Source organism: Pavona decussata, unplaced genomic scaffold (genome assembly GCF_977016875.1).
Source record: "Pavona decussata unplaced genomic scaffold, jaPavDecu1.1 SCAFFOLD_51, whole genome shotgun sequence".
Taxonomy (NCBI): domain Eukaryota; kingdom Metazoa; phylum Cnidaria; class Anthozoa; order Scleractinia; family Agariciidae; genus Pavona; species Pavona decussata.
The window spans coordinates 5,890,517-5,917,922 of NW_028145473.1; the positions used below are offsets into that span (position 1 = coordinate 5,890,517).

The following is a 27,406-nucleotide window of genomic DNA, read 5'->3' on the forward strand; positions in this document are numbered from 1 at the left end:
ATAAAAGGAGATCAACTTCAGGAAAATCTTGCTTCTCTTCGCATCGTCCATTATCTGGTAAATCATTTGCCACACATCAACAGACTCACTACCACAAAAACCCCAGGGACTCGGGATAAACAGAATTCCTCCAAAGTGAGACCCGATTATTCGTTCTTGATCCCGAAGGATGAGAGAGAAACAGCATTCTAATCCCGAGGGATCAACAGACTCACTACCACATACAAACCCGAGGTATCCGGGATAAACCGAATTCCTCCAAAGTAAGTTTCGATTATCTGTTCTTGATCCCGAGGGATGAGAGATAAACAGCTTTCTAAACCCGAGGGATCCAAGAGAAACAGAGATTCCTTCAAAGTGAGTTCTGATTATCCGTTCTTGATCCCGAGGGATGACAGATAAACAGCATTCTAAACCCGAGGGATCCGGGAGAAATAGAGATTCCTCCAAAATGAGTTCTGATTATTCGTTGCTGATCCCGAGGGATACAGGAATAAAACCCGACACCTCTAAAGTCCGTAATCAGGCGGTAATGGTTGCGAGGGAGACGAAATAAAGACCCCGCTGTATCCGGAACAAAAGCTGATTACTGGTTGTACATTACCTGAACCCGAGGGATCCGGGATTCTTTCTGCTTTGATTCCTTTCAAAATACAAATCGCTTCCATGACAAGTTTAACACCAGCTGGAGGACTCTTCATAGTTTTCATTACTGTAATGTCCTATAATCACACAAAGTACGAAAGTATTGTGAATCAATGTCATGAAAGGTGTTAGTCATTGTGGTTTGAAATGATAGATCAAAGATAATTGTTGTCTCACGATTGTGTAGCCTGTTCCAGGCTCCTAGAGAGACGCGCGAAGGAGAGGGCGAGGGGACGAAAACGAGGGGGGACCTTTTTCTCTCCCCCAGTCCCCCCTCGTTTTCGTCCCTCGCCCTCCCCTTCGCGCGTCTCTTTAGGAGCCTGGAACAGGCTACGATTGTGGAGCATAGTTGTTTCGACCGCTACACTGCTGGCGAATCGTGAGAAAAATGATTAATTTTGATCTATTATTGTGAAACTAATTTAGTTATTTTATTTTTTATTGTAACCCTTGCGTGTAATACTAGGCAGTTTTCAGAATACCTAGAATATGGGAGGAACAAGATTAGACCAAATAGAACAAAATCAGGAACAAATCAATAATGCACCGTTTTAGTGCGAAATTCAAATCAAACTCAGTTAAACTTAGTTACTCAGTTACTTAGTTCTCGACGCAGGCAGTCCATTACAACTAAGCTTTTTGATTCCATTACTTGTAACCCAGACAATTTATTGCACGAGCTCTTGCCACCTCGTAACATTTGTGAATTCAATTTAAGACGAGAGAGGAATTTTGATGTCCCTCTGGCTAAGACGAAGAGACTTACGAACACATTTATATATAGTAATTGTGATTAAATTTTTAGTTATATGTATAGTGTACATTTTTCTTATAGGCATATTTGTTATTGGCATTCCATACCGAACATATTTCTATCAAAGTCCCTAAATGTAAGTCTGTCTATTTATGGAAAATACAGGGAGATGTAAAGAATCAACCATAAAAGGACACAGAAAAAATCTGAGCCCCAGATGGGATTCGAACCCACGACCCTCCGTGTTCTAGATCGGATGCTCTAACCTCTGAGCTACTGAGGACTGGTTGGCGAGCAAGGGCCATTTTTGTGGATTGGACTTTCGAACCGCATCATGCATATCATGCAGTGTCTATTTATAATATCTAATAATTATTGTTTGTCAGGTCAAATCGTATTTCTGCTAATACAAAAACTGTGTAAACCAATACCACCCAACCTTGTTAAATTAACAAACAGCAAAAAGACTGAAGGAGAGGAACATCTCGTGTATTCGCACATAAGATTTGAGATAGTAAAGCGTGTGATCCACGCGAGCACGCGCGAAACTCGCAAGCTCCCTGCGTGTCGCGTCCCCCCGCGGGAGGCAATTTTCGCGCGTCCTTGCGCGTTTCTCTGGCTTTGCTATCCCAAGGAATCGTAGTCTAATGGCCAAATCTGAAGAAGATGCGATATTTACCTGCCGCCTCGGGAAACATTTACATTCAGCATTTAATATGGTATCTGTCATTCGTAAATATACAAGCACATATTGGCGCAAACACGACAACTGAATATTGACTGTCTTACCGCTGGGGTGAGTGTGTTAAGCGCAGCAAGAGCAGCCTCCAGTATGGGAATAGCTTCACCCAGATCCTTGTCACATTCGTCTTTAATGGCTTGGGCGGCCGCGGCCTGTTTGTTGGCAACTGCCTCGTCTGCCTTCACCACCTAATAACACATCCAAGAACACAGATCAGATAGATTAGATAATTTAACTCAACTCAACTTTACAGAGGATGCAGATTAGAAATAAACATATACAAATAAATACACTATAAATAAAGAACAAAGATAATAAACAACTATATAGGGAGTGAGTTGGGATTATCCAAATAACAGAGGCAGATCTAGTGGATGATCCCAGTAGAATACAATATTACACACAATAGTTCGTGTTTCAGTTCTTAATCTTTATAGCAAGACATTACCTTCTCTTTCTTGGCGACTTCAACGGAGTCTTTCTCGATAATAACCATGATCTCGTCCACTTCCTTGCCGGCTTGAATGAGTTGTGGCTGCAAAGCTTCAAGTTCTGCCTGCATCGCTGAAACCTGGAACACAACAACATCCACCAGTGATTAGCTACGCAAATGTGAGTAATATGCTCAAGCTCTTTAAAGGGATTATGTCACCCCAAGCGCATGCGCGTGTTGATGAAAAACACTTTGAAATCGTTGGCAAAACTTTTTCAAATACCGTCGGAGAGTTCAGGAAGCTGTTTTCATCTGTTTGAATCGTGTTCATCCTCGAAAAGTTGGCTGTTTTTTTTTTAATTGCAAACGTTCTTTTGTAATCACAGAAGCTGTTTGTTGCGATATTTATTGAAAGCTTTGGAAATACAGAAAGGCAAAAATCCCGCCTCGAGTTGAATGCAAATTAGTCTCAACCGGACTCTACTGCGCATGTGCCCAACTGACAAAGTCCTTTTAAGTCATTTGTCTTTTTAGCCAATTTGCTACATTTCTCGCCCTTGTATTGTTCCACGTTTTCGCTGCGAAATCTGATTGCTTCATTACATTATTTGTATATATCTGACACCTTTCCATTTGCTTCGATTTTATGATCGACTACAGTAGATAAAACGAATCGGTTAATTGCTTGGAAATAACACCCAAATCAGATACAAAACAGAATACTCAGTAATTAATACTACTCTCTCGTTACCTGTGACTGAGCGGACGCCAGTTTCTCCAGACCGGTCTCGTATCTCCTTTTTGCCTTCAGCACATCACTAAATAATTCAAACACAAATATCATTGACAACGCTGCGCATAGTTTAGGAAAGTGTATGCTTGTTACAAGAAGGCGACATAAAACTATTATCCCCCAGCACTATTCAAGATATCCAAACACCTCGAAGTCGTTTAAAAACACTTGACTGCGTCTTGCTCTTTCAACCTACTTCTCAGTGTTTGGATATCTGATGAAACACGCTTTCTCGTGTTTGACATATTACATCCAACCTACATTTTACACCTATTTAGACGTAACTGGACGCCCGAGGTAATACCGCATGAAATCTACACGAAATACGGTGTATAAGTAAGATCGTATCTGTATTGTAACCTTTATTACATACATACCTTTCCATTTTTTATTTTACTTGTAACAAAATCGCAATTCACGTTTTTAGTGAAATGATTTTGCTAATAAACTTATACTTATCTACAAATGTCGCCGTTATTGCTCCGAATTGTGTTATTTTTCACCGGCATCAATATTTATTTCCTTGAGTTTAGATAACAAAACAAATTTTGTTTTGCTCATGAAGGGCAATCACATAGTGAATGTAGAATTCGTGGCTTTCTCTTTACCGCTGTAGTTGCCATACTTTCAAAACTAGTGCCAGAACTCTTAAGCATGGAACTTTGGAGTTCATGCATTTTGGTAACTGAATTTGCAGGCCAGCGTCGCTTGTTCCCTAGACTCTCTAACTGGTAAAACCCATTCTAAAATGCCTTACATAACCATAACCGCTAAGGCCGGTTTCCATGCAAATATTTGACGGCAAAATAGTATCGGATCGCAAATCGTTCGTGCATTCTGACATAAGTTCGATTCGCGCTCAGATAATGTCGGGCTGAAAAACTGTGGCATGTAAACCTGCCTTTACAGTTACAATCGCAAACAAGGTTAAACAGTGTAAACCAAGTGAGAAGAACGTTATGAGTATTCTACTTACACTTGTTTCAAGTTGAGCAGACTCTTGAAGGTTGATATGAGTTCCAGATAAGAGGTCGGTGTCACATAATTGTGCCTTTTGAGTTCATCCAGGAATGACTTGGACAGATGTCTTGTTTCAGTGTGGAATGTCTTGCACATCTGCACGCACCCACTCTTCACTTCTGGCTCCATTTCTAATTCCTCTAAAAATCGTTGAGCCACCACTTGAAGAGCATCGTCTGGCCACGACTACATAGCAAACACAAGTCAATGCTTTGTAAGAGCACAATTTTTGGGAAGCTCTTGGACAAATCTTCACCAAAAGAACGGATTGAAATTCAGAATAGGATTAGAAGCCATTAATGAGGATAACTTAAAAGATCATAACACTAAGCAGTATCGCTTTTCTACGTGGAACAACTCAGGAGATGACAGGATATCTATGTATTGGTTGACAGTTGCCTCAAGGTTCACATCCATTCATTGAAACAGAGGATACACCAGATCTATTCTAGTTTTCAACCAATTTTCGGTGTGATCTGTCAACTTTGATTTGATTAAGGTAGACGATTGGCGCTCATTACAAGAACAAATAGTGGTAATAATTGTTAATATTAACGGTGTTAATAGATGATGGAAAACTGCACACCAACGCATATGAATATATGGTCAAGAAAGAAAACGTTTTGGAAATATCCACTAGGTGAACTAGCTTTCGTATTGACAATACGCTGTTTCCCAGCAAAGGGACAGGTCCAGAGGGTGTATTCACCCCAGCCTACAGCTCAGTAAAGGAGTATTAAACAACTCCAGTTAAATGCGAATCATTCTTGGCGCTTAATTGAAAACTCAAAGAGAAAACGTTTCACTAACTGTAAATCACAATTGACTGAGCTGTTACTACGTATAGCAATACCTGGAACCAGTCGATAGTACAGCAGTTGACAAGTGAAGGAAACTTTCTGAGCCTGTTGCGGAAGGCATCACCAATAGGACTCATGGCTAACACAATATGGAGCTGATCACGGACCCGATCAACAAAGTAGTTAAACAGTGCCACAGGGGAGCCATCTGTCTGCTTAGACTTGTCACGTTGCCTAAAAAGAGAAAATGACCACCTTAATTCTCATGCCGTAACTCAAGTTTATTAAAAAATTAAGCAAAAAAGAGAGACTGGTCCGCAGGCAGCGAGAGCTAATCTAGGCGGGCCATAAATATAAAATATAAAATATAAAATTAACATTATTACAGGTAGAATCATATTTAAGACAACGTTTCGGTGTCCTCAAGACACCATCATCAGGTCAAAATATAATATTCAACAGATAGCAAGAATATTAATGTTCAAGTTCAAGTTCTTAGTCCCTTGAGGCTAGGTTGAATATAATATTTTGACATGATGAAGGTGTCATGAGGACACAGAAACGTTGTCTTAAATATGATTCTACCCGTAATTTTCATCATCAAATCGATAACATTATCATGTCTGATAATATTATTACAGTTATTACAATCAAAGACAGAGCAAATAGAATTTAGAGCAGGTAAAAAATCACGAGTAAAATTATAGAAAAACAAAAATTAACGAGTTGCAACTAATTGGCGAGACCTATTTTCTGCACTTTAAGAGGTGTTTCAATATCATAGTCATTTTCATTTATCAGAATATTGAGGAGAAGCCGGCGAATTTCTCCTTTAAATTCTTTCTTAGGTAAATCTCTTATACGACGCGGTATCTCATTCCACAGTATTGCCTAGAATTTTGGACGTAAAAGTTTCCAGAGGTGTATGATCGAGTGTTATATGAATTACCAATAGGCTTCTTTCAATATATCAAAATTCAGCTTGACAATAAGGCTAAGAGAAAACCAATAAAGATAACTGAATTATCGTGTTTATTCATTTCTGTTGTTTGTGTCCTCTGGACCTCGATATTGTTGTATCCTCTGTTATACATTGAGTGTGTTTACATGGAGTGTTATAGATCATTTCGGATTATATGAAGTGGGTACAATGTTCTTGATTTACAATTAATTAAGAAACGTTAAAGAGCGACACAGCGCACGGTCATGTAACGTTCGAAGAATCTGACTATGTATTAACAGAATTCATCTTCTAGCTGTCTGGTCCATATCTATGGACATTCAGAAATGATATCACATATCAATGGAATTCGTACCTGTCCAATACTCTCATCTTTTCACAAATCTCCTGTTTCTCATCCAAAGGGAACAAGTTAGGCACCTCACCAGCGTTCAACAAGTTGTTCACATCCTCCAAGAACGATTCCTCTTTAATCTGCCAGGGTAATGTAGTTAGGCAATTAACAGAGATGCAACAATTTTAACAACAGCTTTATTTTACCCTTACAGCGCACTACGGCTGAAATGACATAAAATAGAAAATGAAATAGAAAAAGGGGTATTGGCTTCCAAAAATAACTTGAGAGTTAAAGAACAAGGAAACCATTTTATATGAAATAAATTACAATAATCTGTGGCTGGAAAACACAGAGAAAAGAGACAAAAAACACGCACACCAGTATCTACCTAACAAGACAATTGATGAAGACAAAATAATGATGATGATGATGATGGTGATAATAATAATAAACAAAAAACTAACAGAAAATGTGCTGACTTTCTTTACCTGTGTGTCAGTGAATAGGAACACTCCATTCATGTCACCTTCAGCTGTCTTTCTAAGGATCGCCTTCAAGTCTTCACGCCACTCGTTTGAGGTGTATCCTTTGCCAATTTCAACCTGAAGTATACATTATGGATGGAAGTGAATCATTACCCACAACGAGAAATGTTGTATAGTGTGCTGTTATGAAGCATACAAGGAAGTAATGAACAGATCACAAAACAATGCAGAGGGAAGTTTATTACGTTTTTAAACTGGACGTGTTACGTGGATTTGGTGTCATTTAAAAGCCAGAAACTGTTTTTTATTAGCATAAACTTGAAAATGTTGTTCCAATTAAATTGTTATAATTACCACCGAAGTGCACCAAAACAAATGCCGACAAGTTTCTCTAGTTATAATTAGACTGGGTTAGAATGGATCGCAACTTAAAAAACGTTTGACGTAGCCGAGAGCAAATCTAGCTTCTTGAGTGCTCTCCAACTTCCCAAGTGCTTCATATCTCGATGAACGCACAGCTGACTCATTAACCAATTGTTTTAAAACATTTTTAACACGGTAGTGTAACCGTTGATTCTAAGTTGACCAGAGGTTTTCCAAGCATTCACCCAATGTGCAAATTGGTAGTAAACAACCCCATGTTCAGTAAAAATAAACAACTTACAGGGTAAAAAAAGCAACACCCCTTTTGTCTAAACTAGTTAAAGTTTCTACTTATCGAACAAAATACACTGGTTGCCATTTGAAAGTTTTCCAAAAAACAAACTTGAAAATTTGATCCTCGCGTTACATGGGATAATTCTTTCCGCTCGCGAGGACATGTGTTTGTTTTCGCAAGATTTACGCAATTGTCACGTTTCATCAATGGAAATAGAAAGAAAATAGACACCTGAAGCTTTCCTAAATGAAAAATTTATTCAGATAAGTCTTTGCTCTAAAAGGCAAAGGCGTACAATTTTTAATCCGAGACGATAAACGCGCAAGCGATTTGAAGGAACTGCAAGTCCATTTTGATGTGGATTTATCGAACAGTGCGGAACACGGTTTCTGCAAATTGCGCAAAAAAACTGTTAGGAATGCCAAGAATCGGTCAATTATTGGAAAAGTATTTAAGTACAAATTCACAATCAAACCAGTCATTTCTTGTGAATTGGATTCCCACAAGTACTCGAACATTACCAAAAGAGTCCGTGGCTTAAATAATGATCTGAGATGTCCGCTTGTTCGTCGGCTGGATAAGACGACAATTTGTCCTTGAAACACAATTTCTTCGCCATTTATTATCGGATTTCCACTATTGAAACTGTCGAGCATTCCTCAGCAGTTTTTCTTTCAGTTTATCGTTTCGAAAAAGTGTGTTTTCCCTCAGAGAAAGCGAAATTCGTGTCTGAAAATTAATAGTTTTGCGAGACACGATGACACGGGCCTTGCTTGTTCTCTTTTTTCCTTTTACAGGGTTTTTTTGGGGGGGAGTTAAAAACTCCAAACCCAAAGAAAAAGTAGGCAGATCTTCTTCATCAGCTGGTTCGCTTGTTGTCATCTGTAGTTAAACTTTTTGCTGAAGTTTTTTCCCGCTTTTGAATGCAAAATGCCAAAGTCACTCACGGAGAAATTTTTTTTTCTCGAGGCATTTGTTTGCTGACGTCATCAGCGTGCACAATGGGAATATGAACCACGCGCGCGCAATTGAATTTGATTACACGAATTTACTCGCTATGTTATAATTCATATTGACGTCTGCTGGTTTGCAAAAATGTTTCGCTGGGATAAAAATGGTGCACAAAAGTAGGTCATTTTTAGTTTTAAAGCGATTTCTATGCCCTACAATAAACGCCAACTATGATGAACCATGGCAATTCAAAGAATGTTTACCTGGAACAAGTCGTAATCGGCCATATGTGCGGCCAGCCTAGTCAGACTCTGCCTTCCGCTGCCACCAACACCAACCAACAGACAGTGACCACGAGGCTGTTTGATTACACGGGAGATACGAGACACGTGCTCAATGGCAAACCTGCAAAACATACATGGTGTGTTATAAATAAAAGATCCCACAAGAGCAAGAAACTTCCGCAGCCTCAGAAAGCCTGAAAAAGTCAGGTTTGACGTTTCTTTCAGATCATGTTGCTACTGTGCAACAAGTCCAAAAAGACTTCAGACACTCAATCCAAACAACACTTTTCTTTCTTTCCCTCTCCAGCCCCCCCCCCCCCCCCACCCCACCCAATCAATTTTCGGATTGACTTTTAATTTCGGGGGGAGGGGGTAGCTTTCAGTTTTTGCGGTCTGTTCTTGTGCTCCATACTGAATTTTCAAACTCATTAATTCCTAATTACCATAAAATTTTGCCAACTTTAGGCTTGAATTTATCCAAGAATTACTGATCATTTGAGAAGCCATATCAAACACTCGAAAGTGTGTTTCATCAGATATCCAAACACCTTGAAGTCGCTTAAAAAAAACTTGGCTGCGCCTCTTTTTTTCAACCTACTTCTCAGTGTTCGGATATCTGATGAAACACACTTTCGAGTGTTTGATATATTACTTCGCGGTGGCATTTGTCCACCCTCATCACATAAACACTTGTTATCGCTCACGCTTTATTCCATGCTTTATTGTCATTAACTAAACGTTTTGCCGTCTTACCTGAACAAAACCAAGTTCATAGGCTTCTTGCTCATGTTGTTAAACTCATCCAAATATGTCTCCACTACAGTGCGCAGTTTGTCCAAATCCTTCACCTCCACATACGGCTTTGGATCAGCTTTAGGATCAGTGAAATCACAATAGATCAAGCTTCTTAGGTCATCCTCCTCCACTCGCCCGTCCTGATTGGAATCCAGTCGTTCAAACAGCTTGTCAAACTCTACACCAAGATGAGGCTTGCTCATCTCACGCATGAAGTTGTACAGCCACTTCCGATCACTATCATCCACCAGGCGATCATAATACACACGGTAAACCTACCAACAAAAACACTCCATTAGGAATACAGTTCACCATGAAAGTTTTGCGGGGAATTTAATTTTAATTCTATATAAAGTGTTAAATTAATTTTTGGGTAGGATCGAACTTTCCCCTGACAATTTTGTTTAGTGTAAAAAGAGTTGCGTCTTGACATGCTGATTACAATTCTATAGTAAAATTGGGGATCACCGAGCTAGTTCTGTAGTTACAATCACTTAAACCTAAATTCAGAGCTGTTTTTACTGTGGAACCTCGATTTAACGAAGTACCAAGGGACTAGGGAAATTGGTTCGTTATATCGCGGTTCTGTTCCATACATTTTAAAAGGCCGGGCTGGAGAATATCGTTTGTCATACTGAGGACTTCGTTATATAGAGGTTTGTTAAATCGAGGTTCGACTGTAACAGGTTGTATTGTTGTTATGGTAACCTATATGGTCGAGTAAACAACTACAACTTGTTCACCAATAATAAGGCATTTGTTGGATACCAGTTTTCATGTAAAGAGTGCTAGTATTGTTCCGTCAAAAATTAAGTGCTGGAAAGCGTGCCAGCTACCTTAATGAGTTAACCACCCTTCTCACATAAGCGACGAATGAGTGTCGAAAAATCGAATCCTAACAGATGTAAACAGCCCTATAAGCCAATCAGAATTCGAAACAAATACATGTAACCGTCGCCAAGCGCGGGAAAACGCGCGCGGCTAAGACACGATTGGTTCTGGGCTTCTCATTGGTTGAGAAAATGGCGCGGACTTTGCCAACCAATCATAGACCGCAGAGAAGCAAAACCAAAGCAAACGCGAAATTAGTTTCGACACTCCACTGAAAACCGCTCTAAGCAACACGTTTTACAGGTTAAATTACAAACCTCATGACTCCAGAGACGCTTGAGATTATCAGCATCTTCAATGATGTCAGGAGTGGAGAGCAGTGTGCCTTGAATGACACGAGCGAAGTCTCTCAAGTTAAACAAGTAGTGTGACTTTGCCGGTGTGGGTAAAAGATTCGTCATGGCATTCTTGTACACTTCTAAAGTACTGCTCACCAGCAATTCACCAACAGCAAGATATTCTTTGGAAAATCCCCTGAAATTTGACGTGCAGTAATAAGTTCCCGCGAGAAAAAACATGATGGCAATTCTCTAAAACTTGCTGAGTTTTAACATAAAAAGTTAAAACAATTCACCTTTCTCTCTTATTCGCTTATACCACCCTAGATTCCCTTTTCAAATCATTAATAATAAGATTTTACCCTGTAAAACAACCCAGGAAGTGGAACGAAAAGACTAGACTCGCTATACAAGGGAACACGACTTAATTTATATCCTGATTCCTTCACACCAGGGCCAATTTAATAGAACGCCTACACTTGTGACTAACATATCTGGTTATTTCAAACTCATGCAGAAAATGAATTCAATAAACATTATTAAACTCCTTTTTGCACTTTTCATTGAGTTTCTTTTTGTGTGGGCATGTAAAACAAAATGGCCCAGCTTGTAAACTACAAGTGTTAAAGTTTAATTTACTGAATTGAGCCCAGCACTTACATTCTTACCTGGAAACCAGTAAGACTATAATCTGCTTTGAAACAAGCTAAGAATTGATTGCAATGCCCAAATACATTCAATAAATTATTGCATGGGCTTACCTTGTGGTTAAATGCCATTCCATGATCCTGCCAAATATTTTCGTCATGGTGCTGTCATCGAATGTGGTGATGCTGATGGTGTTGAAGTGACGTAGGAAGCGAGGTGTGACAGGGTTCCGCCCTCCCCCTGGGGGACCCATGGCACCGACCATCTGAATATCAACCAAATGAATCGGAGATGTGTCCTTCAGGTCATACCTGCAACATCGCAGCAAAATAATTTCGTCAACATCAATAGGGATTATATGGTGAATGTCTTACAAGAAGAGTCATTTACCAGTTCCAGTGGTCCATCCACTGACGGAGCAGCTCGATTGGAGGCTGGGCACCATACACTTCACGGGCCGGCATGTTCAAATCATCAACAAACACAACCTGAAAACACATTTGACTACAGTTTTCTATGACAATCACATAAAAAATATGAAACCCTGAATAACCTGACTCAAAGATACTTAATCCATGTAAAAATCAAACGTTTGTATCCATTTCTTTAAGGGAACCCAAGGGAATGTTAGGAAGGTGTTACTCGCCTCAGAATTTCGGGTTGAATTCTTCAACGAAATGTTATAGTCTCAATATTTTTTTAACACTGAAAATACTAATTCTTTTTCGTTTTCAAAGGGGCAAATTTGTCTAAAGTGCGATATAAGGCCGGGTAGCATTTCGGAAAGCCAACAGCTGAACAAACGCGGAAATTTGGGGCTAAGATTCCGTTCTGTAAAATTGTTTTGCGATTCAAATTTTTTAGGTAAAGAATCCTGACAACTCAACCTTCGTTAGCTCAAACAAATTTGTTTTTAAAAAGGCGACACAACGAAAAGGACTACAAGAGACAACATTTTAATGCTTGAATGTTCTCGTCGGGTGCAATTAATTCTTACAGCGGTTACCAATAACACGCGACCTATCGCCTTCAAAAGACTCCGATAAAGTTGCGTTTTGGTGGACGTCAATCAGAGAAAAGCCGTTGAAATTATTTTCAATTCATAGAACATATCAGCGCAACAGAACCAAGAAATTGGCAGTGCTATCTTAAACTTTATGAAAGTTGATTTCCAAGCCAGTTTATTTAAAAGGATGGGCATTGTTTAGACGAAACCGTATTATTTTTTTTTTTAATATTTTAAATCGCTACCCGTAATAATTTTGCAAATCAGCGAGGCGTGCAAGTGAGCAAATTATCACGTACTGTGAAAATTAAAATTTTTAATTCAAAAATACCTTTAATTTTCCCTTAAACTGGCTAAAAAGTTTGCCTTCTCTAAGCGAGGTAAAATTCTTAGTTTCTTGCCGGGTTACCTTGGAATCTTGTCAGAATTCAAAATAATTTCAACGGCTTTTCTTTGATTGACGTCCACCAAAACGTAACTTTATCCGATTTTTTTTTAAGATGGTAAGTCGCGTGTTATTGGTAACCGCTGCAACTCTTTTATCAAATACCTCAACACTCAAAATCTCATGTAAAGTCAATCTTAACTACAAGAAACCCATAACAGCAAAATGCTTTTGTGTCGCACCGTTTTCTTGCCCAGTGGAGGTCCAAACACTCCTTTTCGTCGCTTGTCCAGTTTAGACATGATGATGTCTTGAGTCTGTTTAGCTGTGGTCTGGGCCGAGAAATTGATCAGCAATGGCTTGTAAGTGTCCGAGAGCTTCTTCAAAAGGAAGTTCTGTTCGAGAAAAATACGTAATAAGTAAACTTATGGCTAAAGGATTCCAAGAGCAGCGTGCTAGTCATTGATTTGACCCTCTCTCCGAATGCAAACAATTGTCCCTAAACGTAAGGGTTAAGTAAAGGAATTTGGCCTCTTCGAGCGTTCTTCACAGGGTCAATGATACCGACGGGTTTCCACCCTGATAAAACAATGCTTTTTCCTTTGTGGAGTTTATCGAGAATTTGGTGGGGGGGGGGGGGGGGGAATAATGGGAATTAAGGTCGCGGGAATGAACGTTAACAAGAAATTACCGCGACTTAAATTCACGCGAATTTTTCAAATTCGCATTACTTTCCTATAATAAGGTAAGCATGAAGCGGATAGTTAATTTTGCCGATCACTAGCTCTCACTGAAAACTCTAATTCCTATCAAAGTACTCGACTCAGTGCAGTGTACTTACCGTGATGTACACGGATTTGCCAGTCCCTGTGGGTCCAACAAACAGACATGACTTCTGGTGCGACACCAGCTGCTCCATCAGGAATGTGTACCGCACTGTATCCACAGTAGGCACAATGATCTCGTTAAACGCCATCTCCTGCAGATTGAAGTTAACATCGACATCAAAACTTTGCACATCTCGCTGACTGGTTTCTCAATTTTTCACAGGTATTTAAGGTTATTCCTCCGTTTTGTAGTGCGCAACCCTATCGCGCATGATGGTTAAGTCGAAGTTTCTTGGAAAAAAAAATCTAAATCAAGACGAATTAGAAAATTTTGTTGAATTTCTCAGTAGTACTGGTGAGGAATAGTTTTCAAACAAACTTGCTATTCAATATAATTTGAGTAGAGCAATAAAATAATATGAAATGGGCAGTTGACTATTCCTGTTGTTGGCAACGCCTATCACACTTTTCCTTTAAAAATGAGTACATTACCAAATTGTAATACTTGGTTTATTAAGAACGAGTATTGTGATCTCATTTTTTTATTCAGATTTTGGAGTAAAAGATATATATGTTAGCAACTTGACGAAATTTTTAACAAAAATCCTATTGTCAGTTCTACTTTAGAGGAATGTCCCTAATTCACGACTTTTCCAAACTTTTACACAAGACATCCAATATGAGAATGAGGGATTTCTTCCCATGTAGCTAAACTGAACAGTAACTCACCTTAGGAATAGGAGGAGCGTCTTTGATTTCCTCAGTCCACAGTTCCCACTTGCCCATGCCCTACAGAAGAGGACAATCAATCAACAGTCCTTTATTATCCTATTAGAACGGTTTTTGAAAGAAGTCGTAAAACCAACCGCAAAGTAATCACTTCAACCAATCAAAATAGACGTAAACAGAGCAATGAACCAATCAGAACTCCACGCAACTACATGTAACCGGTGTAAAGGGCGGGAAAAGCGTGCGAGCAAGTCATGATTTTTGGCTTTGCTTCTCATTGGTTGGGCAAGTGGCGCGAGTTTTGCTAGTTAATCACAGAGCGCAGTAAAGCAAAATCAAAGCAAACAGACACTCAATTAAAAACCACTTCATTGCACAACAAAGTCATCCCAGGCGTTTGGTTGGTTGGTTGCGTAACTCTTTCTTCTGATATATAAACTACTTACAAACAATAATCCTTTGATTCGCTCTAACGAAGGGCAATAGCTCGGAACGTCAGCTTTTGAATCTGTTTACGTTGGACAATTTATTCTTTCGACTCACTTGATATCAAATTTATTTGCTGCACTTCACTAACGATTCAGCATCAAAGTTTCTTCAGGAACTCACGGCTTAATTCATAGGTTGCTTGTTTACCTCTTTGATGAAGCGGTAGTCATACACCATTCCCTTGCTGGGGAAGGGGCACAGGAAAGGGCGTGGAGGAGGATCGACAATCTCCAAAATGTGATACTTGCTCTTGCTTTCAAGTGACAAGGGACCCTGTTAAAATATAATAACGAATTTTACGTTGGCGTCATGTTGTTATGTTCTTCATATCATCCATCTATTCAACTCAATAATGCGATCGAACTAAGTGCTAAACTAAGTATTAAGACGAAACCTGGGAACGTTGTGAATTGATTTACTAACCTAAAACATAGAAATCATCTTAATTTTTAAACGGCTAAAATTCATACTCAGATTTGTAGCCCTTGTAAACTACATCAATTAAGAATTCTGGAAACCAGGGCCCGGTTGTTCGAAAGCCGATTAGAGCTAATCCACGATTAAAACTTAACCGAGGTTTTCATCTCGTTCATTAAAAGTGGTTTTTGAAAGCTAATTTTAAGCTCATGCTAAAGAAAAGTCTAACTCAAAAATGAGGGACAAAAATCTTTGGCAGAACCTTAATGATTGGTCATTAAACCAGAATAGGATTAGTTTAATCGAGCTTTGAACAACTTACTCAGTGGGCATAGGAGAGAAATCCTCGGAGCAGACAAGATCCAACAACAAACTTATGACATATTGGAATCCTGGCACAAATTGAATTTGGCTATCACTTCAACATCTACGCTTAAAAATTACAACAGGGCAGATAACATGCAAACAAAACTTCAATGTAGGTTACAAAGTGACCCACTGCTCATACTTACCTCAACAATTTCTCTTAGCACTTTGTCAAAATCCTTTCTTCCACGTGCATCGATGGAGGCACCAAGAGACCAAACACAGGAGAAAAGGAAGATGCACTAAGAGAACACAGAAACAGTGGAAGTGATAACATTAGGGGATTTTGCTAGTGTTGTGTTGAAATTATCATAAAATTGTGATTACGTACTCTTTCACCTGAGCAAAATGCTCATACAACACCAAGACGAAGAATTTTAGTGAATTCTAAAAGGAAGGAGCCTTGATGGTTACTTTTTTTACAGAACTTGAAAACGTTGACCAATTTTTTCAACGCTAATAGTTTTAGCGTATACTGCTTTTTAACAAAATAGGACTCTGTCACGGGAATTTGCCTGGTGTTTTGATAAATTATTCTAAATTTTGAAAATATGTATCCTTTCTTATGAGCACAATGCTCATGTGACACCAAGTAAATCATTGAAGAAAAAGGAGCGCTACTGATTATTTTATCCAATGTAAAATTTGAAAACGTTGGCCAATTTTTCAAGTTACAATCCACTTCCATCTTGTTCATCTACAGCCAAAGACGTTTGCTAAAAGTTTCAGTGCACTACATTACTAATTTTTGACAAAAATGAACTTCTATTTTTAGATTTCCATTGGGTTAAGCGTGACTTTTGGCTTTTCAAAGTGTAGGTAAAATAGCTGGCATAATTATTCTCTTTAAAATGCAAATATAACTGAAAACATTCTCAGATGTCGGTGGTACCTCCAGCCATGCAGCGACTTCTCTTTCATTGAGCTCTTTGAACTTCTGTTCCTCATGGAACTCATCCATCAAGGTGTCCATGAGATTCATGTGGGATCTCACCATGTTAGTATCGTTGGTGGGGGACAGTTCCTACAGAAACAAAAATGATAAATTGACTTTGAAGTTCTTAAAAAAAGAGCTTGAAATTCTCCTAATACGGCATATGTGCCGTTGTTAAGATCTCTTGGGAGCCGAAATATAAAGCAGTGATTTTGAATTTCAGATTCATTGTCCCCCGAAGAAGGACCAGAGATACGGTTCGAAAATTGGGAAAAACTTTTTTAAAGTTTTTTTTAGATCACATTTAAGCCCCTTTTTAGCAATTTTAATTCTCCTAATAGTTTGGTTTCACTGCTTGGTCTCAGCCAAACCTCATCAGTTATTCAGGTCATGTTGGCTCCATGTCACACTTGTGTTAACGAAGATGTTATATCTGTGGGATTTACTGGCAATTCCAAAACGATTTTCCTTTGATAGAGATATTTTTCAGTCATTGACACAGAAATACTCCATAAAAAAATCAGAATTCTCCCAACAGGGCCGAACCTATGACATTCCAATTTCTTAAGTTTGGATGCTACAGGAAAACTAGTTACCTACAGGAGCTAGTTACCATACAGACTTTGTTGACGCAGTATTGCTCAGCGGAAAGTTCAAAATTTGGAAGAGGAGTTACCTTGAATCCTCCTTTGCGAACAAACTGAAGCAGTGCTTCTTCCATCCTGTCAAACAGGTCTTTAATGAGTTCAAGGTTCTCTTCATTTAGTGTCTTAGGCAGAGTACTGAGCCATGATACTAACAGCGGTTTCCATCCGAGCATGTGAGGTTCCATGTAGATCATACCACATCGACTCACCTACAACAGTTAGGACAAATTATAACACGAGAATGACCTATAATTAGATCAACATGAGCTCTAAGTATAAACCAAACGAAGCAATGTATTTGTTCGATTAACAGCCCACCTTCGAATAAGCGCCCAGCCCACCCCCTCCCAACAAAAAACATTTCTGTACTAGCTTAGCGTGAATTAAGAGGAGATTCAGTTGTGTGCCAAAATTAGATACGGTAGTCAATGAACTTTTATAATTTTATGGCTTGTTCATGCAAGCTTTTGCACTTTGTTATGTCTTGTTGAAGCGAAATAAACTCGTTATCCCTTGTTTTGTTATTCTCAAAAAATGCCCTCGCTTGCGGAAAATTTTGGGAAAATAATAAGCGCCCAGCCTCAAATTAGTGCCCACCTCGAATAAGCATCCACCCTTATGGCCGAAACTTTGCTCCACATTGTCTCTCTTCACACAAGTTTATAAATGGGTACTGGCAACATACCGCTGGGGGTACCCCTGAGATGGACTACCATCCCTTCCAGGGGGTGGGGGGGGATTAGTTATACTCCTTGTCACTTCATGCTGGGTATCCTGCGATGGACTAGCATCCTATCCAGGGGGGAGTAGCAATATTCCTAGTTGCTTCATGCTAGAGCATGAAGCTCCAGCCGTGGGGCCACTTATACTCGAACGTGATTATATCTTACGGCAGAACGTAACGACAGAGACCTAGGCAAAACGATTTTAAACCATTTCACCATCTTGCATCCAGAGCAGCACACACAACTTAAAATAAATCGTCTACCACCTGTTTGCAGTTCTTACTTACAGTGGCTGGAGAAGCGACCTCCAAGTCCATTGGCTCAAATATCAAGTTGGTGGTTGAGGCCAGCTGGATGATTTCTCCACTGTTCAAACAAAGCTGAAAAAAACAGATAAATAATCAACAATTTATCCTGCGAAATCGCGCGGAATATATCACCTGATACTTAGCTGACGAGGCCGGAGGCCGATTAGGCAAAACCCAAGGGATATTCCGTAACATTGAGCAGAATAATTGTTTTACTAGTACTGATGAATAATAAATATGAATGTCGTTTGATGAGTAAATCAACGTACAAAAAAGGAAATATTCCACGGCATTCTTGGTAGTAAAGCCTGCGATATTCTCGGCCAAAGCGATAAAGCCTAAACAAAACAAAAAAAATAGCCAAATATTTGCCTCCATGAATACCGAACATTTTGTACCTTTTTGTTGTCATCCAGCACAGTGTTCATGTTTTCAATCCACACAGCGTCAACAGGTCCATCAAAGATCAGCCATTTGCGGTCCGGAGTCTGTCATAACAGAGAGGCAAGGGTGAGGTGTGTTTCACAGCTCAACCACAATCAATGTGTATTTTCAGAAAATAACGTATTACTAAGTAGTGGCTTGCTTGCCCCACAAATAGCTCAGGCTAGTCGAGGCGGAGCAAGGACTTTATATACAGGACTTCTAGTTGGGGCGTGTTTAGAACAAATAATACTACAGACTAGTTTTCAAGTCTCCTAGTAGGTTTGCGTTTGCTTTGGTTCTTGTTATGCCGTTGTCAACCAATAGGCCATTTCCGAGTTGCTGTGAAACTCACTATGAAAGCGAGGCTAAGTGCAAAACTTTTGATATGAAAATTAGTTCTGTTTGCATATGAATGAAAACTAGTTCTTAAACCAAGTTTGAGATGTGTTCAGACCAGTTATTGTCAGTTTTACGATAAGTGTCAAAATTCCCCCGCTCTGATTGACTCGCAGCTATTGTCTATAAGAGTACAGACAATCAGATCACATTATGATAGGAACAGTGAATAATTCCAAATTTTAGGTTTTAACTGTTGTTTCCGTCTACTCGGGATTGGTTCAGTCAGCTTTGGTTGAAATTCAATGTTCTTGTCCTGCAATCTGATTGGCCAATTTTGTTTAACCCGGTAACAGCAGCCGCACTTGTTGAGACTTTCACGGTTAATACTTACCGTTGATGTAGCAAATGCTCTGTAATTGACAGCTAGCACTCCGTCTGACCATTCATGGGACACTGGATCAAATTGTCCGTACAATTGTCCCATAGTGATAGCTTTAGGGTTAATGATCACCGTCTGTACTTTGTTTTCCTCCATCAAGCCTTTCTCTGCGACATCACTGAGAGCACGAGCCAGCACACGATAAGCACATGTCTTGCCACCAAACGGTTCCCCGACAATCATGAAGCCATGACGAACAATCATCATTTCGTAGATCTACCAAACAAAGAACAGTTTTACAATGTTGAACTTCCACTTTCATTTTAACCGGTTTAACCGAAAATTTTCGCTAAACGGAAAGCACACCTGGACTGGTTTGGCAAAAAGGTGAAAAAGGTGAGCGTCTTTGCTACCGATGTAAGGATGTGAAATGTTTTCACGACATTATGTTCCTCTCGTTTCCTGTGATATGACAACTGGTTTTCTATAGTTATTACTCCCTCTCTCCTTGTGTGTTACACATCTCCTCCTGTAGACATTACTTACAGTACTTAGAAATTATGACTGTGTTTTAATACACGTAGTGACACCTAATGATATATTCATATATGCCACAAATTCATTAACTGACCTGTATTATCTTGGTGAGGAACTGGTCTACCATTTGCAGATTCATTGCCTTGCAGTTTTCTTGAACAGCATTTGTCAAAATGGTGTAATCGGGTTTAGGCAGCTTGACACCAGGAAACAAGTCCGATGTGATTCCCTACGAAATAACAATATGTAAGAATCATTCATTTTCTGGTCAATCTCAAGTTCAAGTTTATTGTTGGCATTATAAATGAAAATACAAGTGTAATAATTATAAAATAAAGGTGGCTAGGAAGCCCTTGAGAAACCACAAGGCTTTTAAATAATGGACTCCCTCTATTATATATTATTCACAGTTTAACAGTAGAATAATGACAAAATCAATGGCAGAGTAGAAATAGAACAGAGCTAAGACATTAATTTAAATTACCTATATGTTTAAATTATAATTAGGCTAAAAAGAAGTGGAAAATCGAAAAGTGAAAAAGAAAAAAAAAGTTATACGTTAGGTTTACGTCAAGAGGAATGCTCTCAGTTTTGAAGTGAAAGAGCTGACAATACTTGTGGCATTTTGAATTTCAGAGCTAAAGGAATTCAAGCAACATAACAGTGTTCCAGTTCTTTACATACCTCAAATAATGGTAAGTCGTGTGCCAAGAATTTGGGTAGATTCACATCATTGATAGACCGTAACATCAGTATGTCTTCATTTTCTTCTGGGTATTTCAACTACAAATGGAGAATGAACATTTTTGAAAACAGATGAGAAGTCGTAACAGTGTCATCTCATTGCAAGTTTTACTCTCACATGGCTGGATACAGAACATCATGTAAGGTGCGCCAAATACGCCCATGGAGCAAAACAGGGGAGGAAAAGACATTTAAGTTAATGCTTCACATACGAAAGTGGTATTGTTGCATTCTGCTGTGTCCTTTGCAAAGTAATTTGGGACTTTTCTATGGCATAGCACTGAATCCTTGTTATAAAATGAAGATTAATACTAAGCGCTTGAAACACCAGGATCTAAATAACCACTTTCTAAGTGACCACATTGAAAGATAAACTATAATCAGCTTAATCATTACCTTCAAATTTCCTGCAGCAGTAAGCACAGACTTGACAGCTCTCATGCCATAGTCATAGTGATGCTGAGAAGACAGCTGCTCTGAACACAGAGTGTATGTGGTAACAATCTTCACAGCAAGGGGACGGGCCTGAATGAAAAAGGTAACACAGAGATATCAACAATGATTAAAAACTGGATCACTGGATAAGGCAATTCCAGAGTTTTGATTGGCTAAGCAGCCATGGAATATCAGCATTATACCATGCCCGAGATTATGGCTGATAAATCATCTTCTGGTATTGCTTGCAAAATAAATTAGCATTAACATCAAGCAAAATATTTCTTTGCAGTTTTTTAAAACAATGATTACACTTCTGCTTGTTAGATATGGGATGATTACAGCCAATTTGGTACCTTGTCCACTATCTGCCATCTTATATCCAATGCACGCTTGTGGAGTAATGGTAATATAAATTTATTTTGTAGTAGTATATATACCGCAATATAAGGTAAGGTAATGATGACTTACATTAACAAAGCCATATGAGTAGAGTGAAATTTCAGCAATCAGCGCATAATCTGGTACCATCATGGCCACAGTTCTGAACAAAGCCTGTATAAAGAAAAAATAAGGAAATATAGTGTAAATAATGTTGAAAAAAGCAAAGACATTAATTATACTTGCTATGTGTGAACATAAGTGGGGACACGGTGGAGTAGTTGTTGGCACATTAGACTTTTAGTAGAACTTTCAGTAAGACGATCAATCGGTGGTTTGAGGCTAGGTTGGTCTTTGCATTGTTGTGTTGGTTCCATAGGCTGGCCTGAATCTGTACTCCACAAAGTCTCTCTTCACTGAGGAGGGCCCATTTGTTTAAAGGTCAATTAAACAAATCCTGGATTGACGTGAACTTTGATTCTTATATAGTTTAATGACTAATCATTGAAGCTTCCACCAAAGAGTTTTGTCACTCAGTTTTGACATCAACTTGTCTTTAACATGAGCTTAAACCACTTTTAATGAACGAGATGAAAACTTTGGTTAACTTTTAATCATGGGTTAGCGTTAATCAGTTTTAAAACAACCGGGCCCAGGTTTATAAATGGGTACAGGTGACATACTGGTGGGGGTAACCCTGCGATGGACTAGCATCCCATCCATGGGGGAGTAGCAATTTTTCCTACTTGTTTTATGCTACAAACACTGGGATAAACTCCGGCTGTGTGGGTCACGTAGGATCCTAATGTGACTTTACCTTTATATGTGTGAACACAACATGGTGATCAATACTGTACCTTGAGATTGTCAGGTAACTCTGATCTGCCAGCATAGCCTGGGTTCATGGTGATAAACGTAGCACAAGTGGGGTCTAACTTGAGTTCTGTTCCTTCAAACAAAAGCGTGTCTGATCCTGAGTTGATACCTGAAACAACAACAATCCATATACTTTATATAATTTTAGCTCAATCATACAGCGCTATTTTACCATAATTATAAAAAAAAATAAATAAATATATAAATAAATAAATATAGCTAATATTAAGTCTGTAGCATAAAACAAGGAATACAAGTCAACTATCTGAAATAACTAGTGAGCCTCTTTTTAAAAACAGTAGTACTATTTACAGATTTGATATCCATTGGCAAATCATTGTATAGCTTAGCAACCCAAAAAGCAAAAGACCACTGGCTGGCAGCCAACCTGCATTTAGGCAGATTTAAGCCAGAATTGTGTCTGGTATTTCTGTTATGTATTGTAGAGCGCTTAACAAATTTCTCACAAACATGAATACGCTGGAGCAGGATTACTTAGACACCAATATACCATAACAGTATCATTCAGGCAGCTTAAACACTAGTAAGCTACAGTTTTAGCCAGAACCAAATAAAACCAGAGGTACTTCATCTTAAAATGGTAAATAAAAATAATACAGCACAAAGAATGTCCTACCCATTTGGATTGTAAGGATTTGCTGTGCAACCACTGACAACACTTCCAGGTCAATGCGGTTAAATTCATCAAAGCAGGACCATGCCCCACATGATGCCAAACCCTGTGAATAAAATGAAAAAGCAATCATGCACCTGTTAAGCTTCCTGTGTTTTATAGATCGACAGGAAACATTTTCAAACGTCTATATTCCACTTTAAAGTGGTTGGCACTGGTTTCAAGCACTTATACTTTGCGAGTCAATACTACCACTCTTTATCAGTTGATATAACAATAATGGTATCAGACAAAATTAATGCCTTATCCTCAGGGAACAAATTAAGGTTGTTTTCTCTCAATATAATAGATTAGTATGTCAACAGTACAATCCGTTAACAACCTCCTTACTTTAGCTTACAGCTTGTGGGGTCGTGTAATAGAGGAAAAGTAAACTATTAAAGTAAGATATAACAATAAAAAACTACAATGCGTTCTCATCGTTACATGACAAAGTTAAAAGTAATAAAAGAAATAGTACTTAAAACAATGGTTTGAACTATAAACTATTACTAACACATGTAAATCTTTATTAAAATAAAACTTGTGGCTCTTGACAGGGTTAAAAGTGTTTAAAACTCTCACATCTGTGATTGATCGTCTGTGGAGCTAAAACTTTACGTTAACATCCTATAATAAAATAAATATTATAACTGATTTCCATTATCAATTAAATAGACAAGTCAGCATTGTTACCTTGAAGAATTTTCCCAGTGCAATGTAGTCCAACCCATCAGAGCAGTTGAACACCACACACTGTTTTGCCACAGCTTTCGCCAAGTCCTTAGTCGTTTCAGTCTTGCCTGTACCAGCAGGGCCTTCTGGGGCTCCTCCCAAGTGCAGCTGTAGAGCTCCAAACAGAGTCCTGTATAATGAATTTTATCAAAGAATGAACAGGATATCCCAGAAAAATTGTTATGGACTACCTCTCACCAACCCTGGTTGCATTCCCAGTGTTGACGCCATATGTGGGTTGAATTGGTTGTTGTGTTAATTCTTGTCCCTGCTCCAAGGGTTTTTCTCTGGGTACTCCGGTTATCCCCCCCTCCACAAAAATCAACATTCCCAAAATCCAATTCAACTTGGAAACAGTGGATGAAAGAGCCACTCTCTGGAAGCCACTGAAATTCCCATGACTGACTGATCAACTCAACAATAAATTATTAATAAAGTAAAAGCAGTTTATTTCTAACCAGTTGGTTTAATTGTGATTTCAGCAATTTTCCTTGTTTGTGTTCCCAGGGAGTCCATTTGCCACCCTTGAGTAGCAAGTCAGATTGAGAGTTTGTATAATAGTTGGTCATTGGGTCACACTATTCTCTGACATAAGAATTTGACTGGAAGTACTTGTAAGTCACTAAACTGCATCATCAAATGAATCTGTAAAATTCAATTTACCTGTAACATCTGTCGGTAAGAGGAGTGATAACCAAACGTCCTGAGTTACCAAGATACTCATAGCCATAAGCCAGCTGAGCACTGATCATTCTCGTCATCACATTTTCCTCCTAAAAACAACACAAATTATTGCCAACAACTCTATAACATTACAAAAGTTTAAGTATGTTTCTACTTGCCCCTACCACGGCATACAGTACTGTCCAGAAGTAATGAGAGCGAATTTCAACAAATGTAGTGAAAAACAGCCCAATTATCGGACACGAAACTTGAATGAATCTTCCGCAAATTTTCGAAGTCGCTATTGTTATACATGACATGCTCAAAATACTGTAGCTGGTTATTGGTTATTATATGTTATTCACTACAGGAAAGCAAGTGTTAAAAAAGTTGTTGATGTTGTTGCACTTGTTGATAGATGACTGACAAAAAGTTTGTACAGCTCATCATAGTAATATAATATTATATTGAGTGGAGTTGACTTTATACACAAGTTCAAATTATATATGTGTAAATACGGTAGTTGGGTTTTAACAATAAAAAATTATATACTGAGTGTAGATGTACCTCTATGTAGTATCGTAATTGTGCCAACCATTCAAAATCATCTTCTCTTTTAACACCTACAATACAAAGACAACAGTGCCAAAAAATTACTTCATTTTGCAGTTAATAACAAATTTTAAGCTGTAAACATAATAGCTAGCAGAATTGAGCAATCACATGAATAATAACTCAATTATAGTAAAACAGTCCAATCATATGAACAAAATTAATGTCAGTGGGGCAGAATGTTTGTTTTGGTTTAATTAACAATGCTGCATGTCATAATACCGCCACATGACAAAATTTTTAGGAACTTTTTGAAACTTTTGCATAACAAAGTATTTCTTGTAGTGACCACTTACTGGTGAAAATATTGAATTTTATCTTTTCCAGTCAAATCACACACAGAGACCTCTCCTGTTACCGGTAAGTGGCCACTGCTCCAAGGCAACTGCTCTTCTAAAATGTGGTTACCAACCTTTCTTGACAGGGGTTCAACAGTGTTGTGAATTTCTTACCCAGTTGACAAAGTTTTGCCAGCACATCTCTGGCATGGACATCCAACACCACCAAGGCTCCTAATGTTGCTCTGTTTTGCTTTGAGAGTTTACCACGAACAAGAGCAACGATGTCATCAATCTGCCTGTTGTTGAGCTGAAGGTAATCATTTAAGGCCTGCAAACAATAATTATTGATCACAAGATGACATTATATGTTTAAATAACTATTCAGACTTGTTATATGTTTGAGATACTCTGATGAAAAAGAGTAGGTTGCTTGATTTTCTGAAGGGACCAAGTTTTGCCTTATGGCCAACTGAAATTAACTGCTCCCAAATAAGACTTGTGTTATTCTCTCAAAAAATGTTCAAACGTAGACTGTTTTGTGCTAATAAGTAAAAACAATTCTTTCCTGACAGTGTAATTTAATAGCTATAGCTGTTGTTAATAAACTTTGTCACAAGCATTTTCTGATGTGTATATGTGTCAGACCAGCTCTGTCCAGGATATACTTCATTGTGCCAAAAGACTGCAAGTGCCTTATAATTCTCCCTTCAGTTACATACTGATTATTGATGACTCAGGCATTTGACTGACCTGAGCACCTCCTTTGATTGCTTTGTGTATCTCCAGTGTCCAATAGAGCTGTGACACACAAAGAACTGTCTGTCCTGGCCAATCCCTCACCCACTTGACGCGCTCAGTCTTCTCATATGCTTCTATTGCTTCAAAGATGACCTAAAAGACAATTATTATGATGAAATCAGCTTGCACTTTCTTAGGATGTGAACACCCATGATACAGGACAATACACTGTATGTCTCTCAGCCTGACTATACACCAAGGGGTTTCGTAGGAAACTGTTGTATTAAAGTGATTTTTACTCAGAATTGCACATTTTTTGCCATGTAGACTTGTTTGATCAAGAACCAGACAAAGTCGAAGTTTCTTTTTCTAGAAAAAGTTATAATATCATCCCAAGAGGTACTCTGGGTTAAACGTGACAGAGAGGTGCAAAGGATTTTTTAAGTAGAAAATTTTGACTAGTATTTTTCTGGGGATTTTCTTGGGTATTCAAAAAATTGTGAGGATTGGCGGTAAAAAACTGTCATGGTATGTTAAGCAGATGTTAATCTTTTCTGAGTGTTTCTATGGTTCAAAAAATCAGCATGGGATTTTCTGGGGGCTTAATTTTGATTCAGGGGATTTTTTTGGCTTCTGCTTCAAGTCTGAGGGATTTCTTAGGTGTTTATTAACAATCCAATTTGCACTTCTTTGTCACTTTTAACGTGGAGTCCCTCCCCCCCACCCCCCAGGGCATATCATATCTATGACACTAGCAAAGTAGCACGTTGTGACTTTTAAGCTGCCAGCTGTAGGTTACATGTCCTGAGCCATACTTTTGTTTGTTTTTAAATGTATATAGTTTTACCGACCTTTCTGATACTAGCAATCATGTCTTCCTGTAGCTCCAGAAGCCATTTTTCTACTTGTCCTCTGGCCTTTGCTGTAGAAATTGTGTCCTTTAGTGGAACAACTTCCCCTTCTGAGCTCTTCATGCTGGTAATGTCCAGTGTGTCGGTAAACTCCAAAGAGGCAATTCCTTCAAAGCACTTCTTGAGGTGAGGTTGAACTCTGGAGTGATGAAAACAGTTCTTTTTAACTAAAGTTACATAACTCTCTCCTTGTCTGTAGATGGTGTACGTAATTTCTTAATGTTAAAACATCCAGAATGACTTCCCAGTACACATTAGGTAAACAGATTACTTAATTCATGTTGCAGTAAGTTGTTATGCCTGCATGAAACATGAACGTTACTCAGCATATAGAAACCCTTTACTTACAACAGTTATGCTGAACGCAA

At 38.6% G+C, this 27,406-nt stretch overlaps 1 protein-coding gene across 1 annotated transcript in view; it reads right to left on the reverse strand.

The window, feature by feature from the left end:
* The window catches only part of LOC146481246 (dynein axonemal heavy chain 7-like), a 79,541-nt gene that overhangs the window by 16,578 nt on the left and 35,557 nt on the right, over positions 1–27,406 (reverse strand). Inside the window, exons 31-65 of the mRNA XM_085108879.1 lie at positions 26,979–27,177; positions 26,140–26,280; positions 25,561–25,717; positions 25,064–25,119; positions 24,497–24,606; positions 23,795–23,963; positions 23,063–23,165; positions 22,407–22,534; positions 21,640–21,723; positions 21,130–21,258; positions 20,674–20,772; positions 20,084–20,218; positions 19,465–19,728; positions 18,707–18,796; positions 18,288–18,380; positions 17,305–17,484; positions 16,587–16,718; positions 15,841–15,936; positions 15,059–15,184; positions 14,423–14,482; positions 13,708–13,845; positions 13,109–13,261; positions 11,866–11,963; positions 11,589–11,786; positions 10,807–11,023; positions 9,617–9,933; positions 8,843–8,984; positions 6,974–7,087; positions 6,504–6,622; positions 5,241–5,421; positions 4,344–4,573; positions 3,326–3,392; positions 2,590–2,712; positions 2,189–2,329; positions 605–722 (exon numbers count right to left, since the gene is read on the reverse strand). Of these exons, the coding sequence (XP_084965005.1) occupies positions 605–722; positions 2,189–2,329; positions 2,590–2,712; positions 3,326–3,392; positions 4,344–4,573; positions 5,241–5,421; positions 6,504–6,622; positions 6,974–7,087; positions 8,843–8,984; positions 9,617–9,933; positions 10,807–11,023; positions 11,589–11,786; positions 11,866–11,963; positions 13,109–13,261; positions 13,708–13,845; positions 14,423–14,482; positions 15,059–15,184; positions 15,841–15,936; positions 16,587–16,718; positions 17,305–17,484; positions 18,288–18,380; positions 18,707–18,796; positions 19,465–19,728; positions 20,084–20,218; positions 20,674–20,772; positions 21,130–21,258; positions 21,640–21,723; positions 22,407–22,534; positions 23,063–23,165; positions 23,795–23,963; positions 24,497–24,606; positions 25,064–25,119; positions 25,561–25,717; positions 26,140–26,280; positions 26,979–27,177 (4,907 nt within the window). The remainder of the gene's footprint in view (positions 1–604; positions 723–2,188; positions 2,330–2,589; positions 2,713–3,325; positions 3,393–4,343; positions 4,574–5,240; positions 5,422–6,503; positions 6,623–6,973; positions 7,088–8,842; positions 8,985–9,616; positions 9,934–10,806; positions 11,024–11,588; positions 11,787–11,865; positions 11,964–13,108; positions 13,262–13,707; positions 13,846–14,422; positions 14,483–15,058; positions 15,185–15,840; positions 15,937–16,586; positions 16,719–17,304; positions 17,485–18,287; positions 18,381–18,706; positions 18,797–19,464; positions 19,729–20,083; positions 20,219–20,673; positions 20,773–21,129; positions 21,259–21,639; positions 21,724–22,406; positions 22,535–23,062; positions 23,166–23,794; positions 23,964–24,496; positions 24,607–25,063; positions 25,120–25,560; positions 25,718–26,139; positions 26,281–26,978; positions 27,178–27,406) is intronic.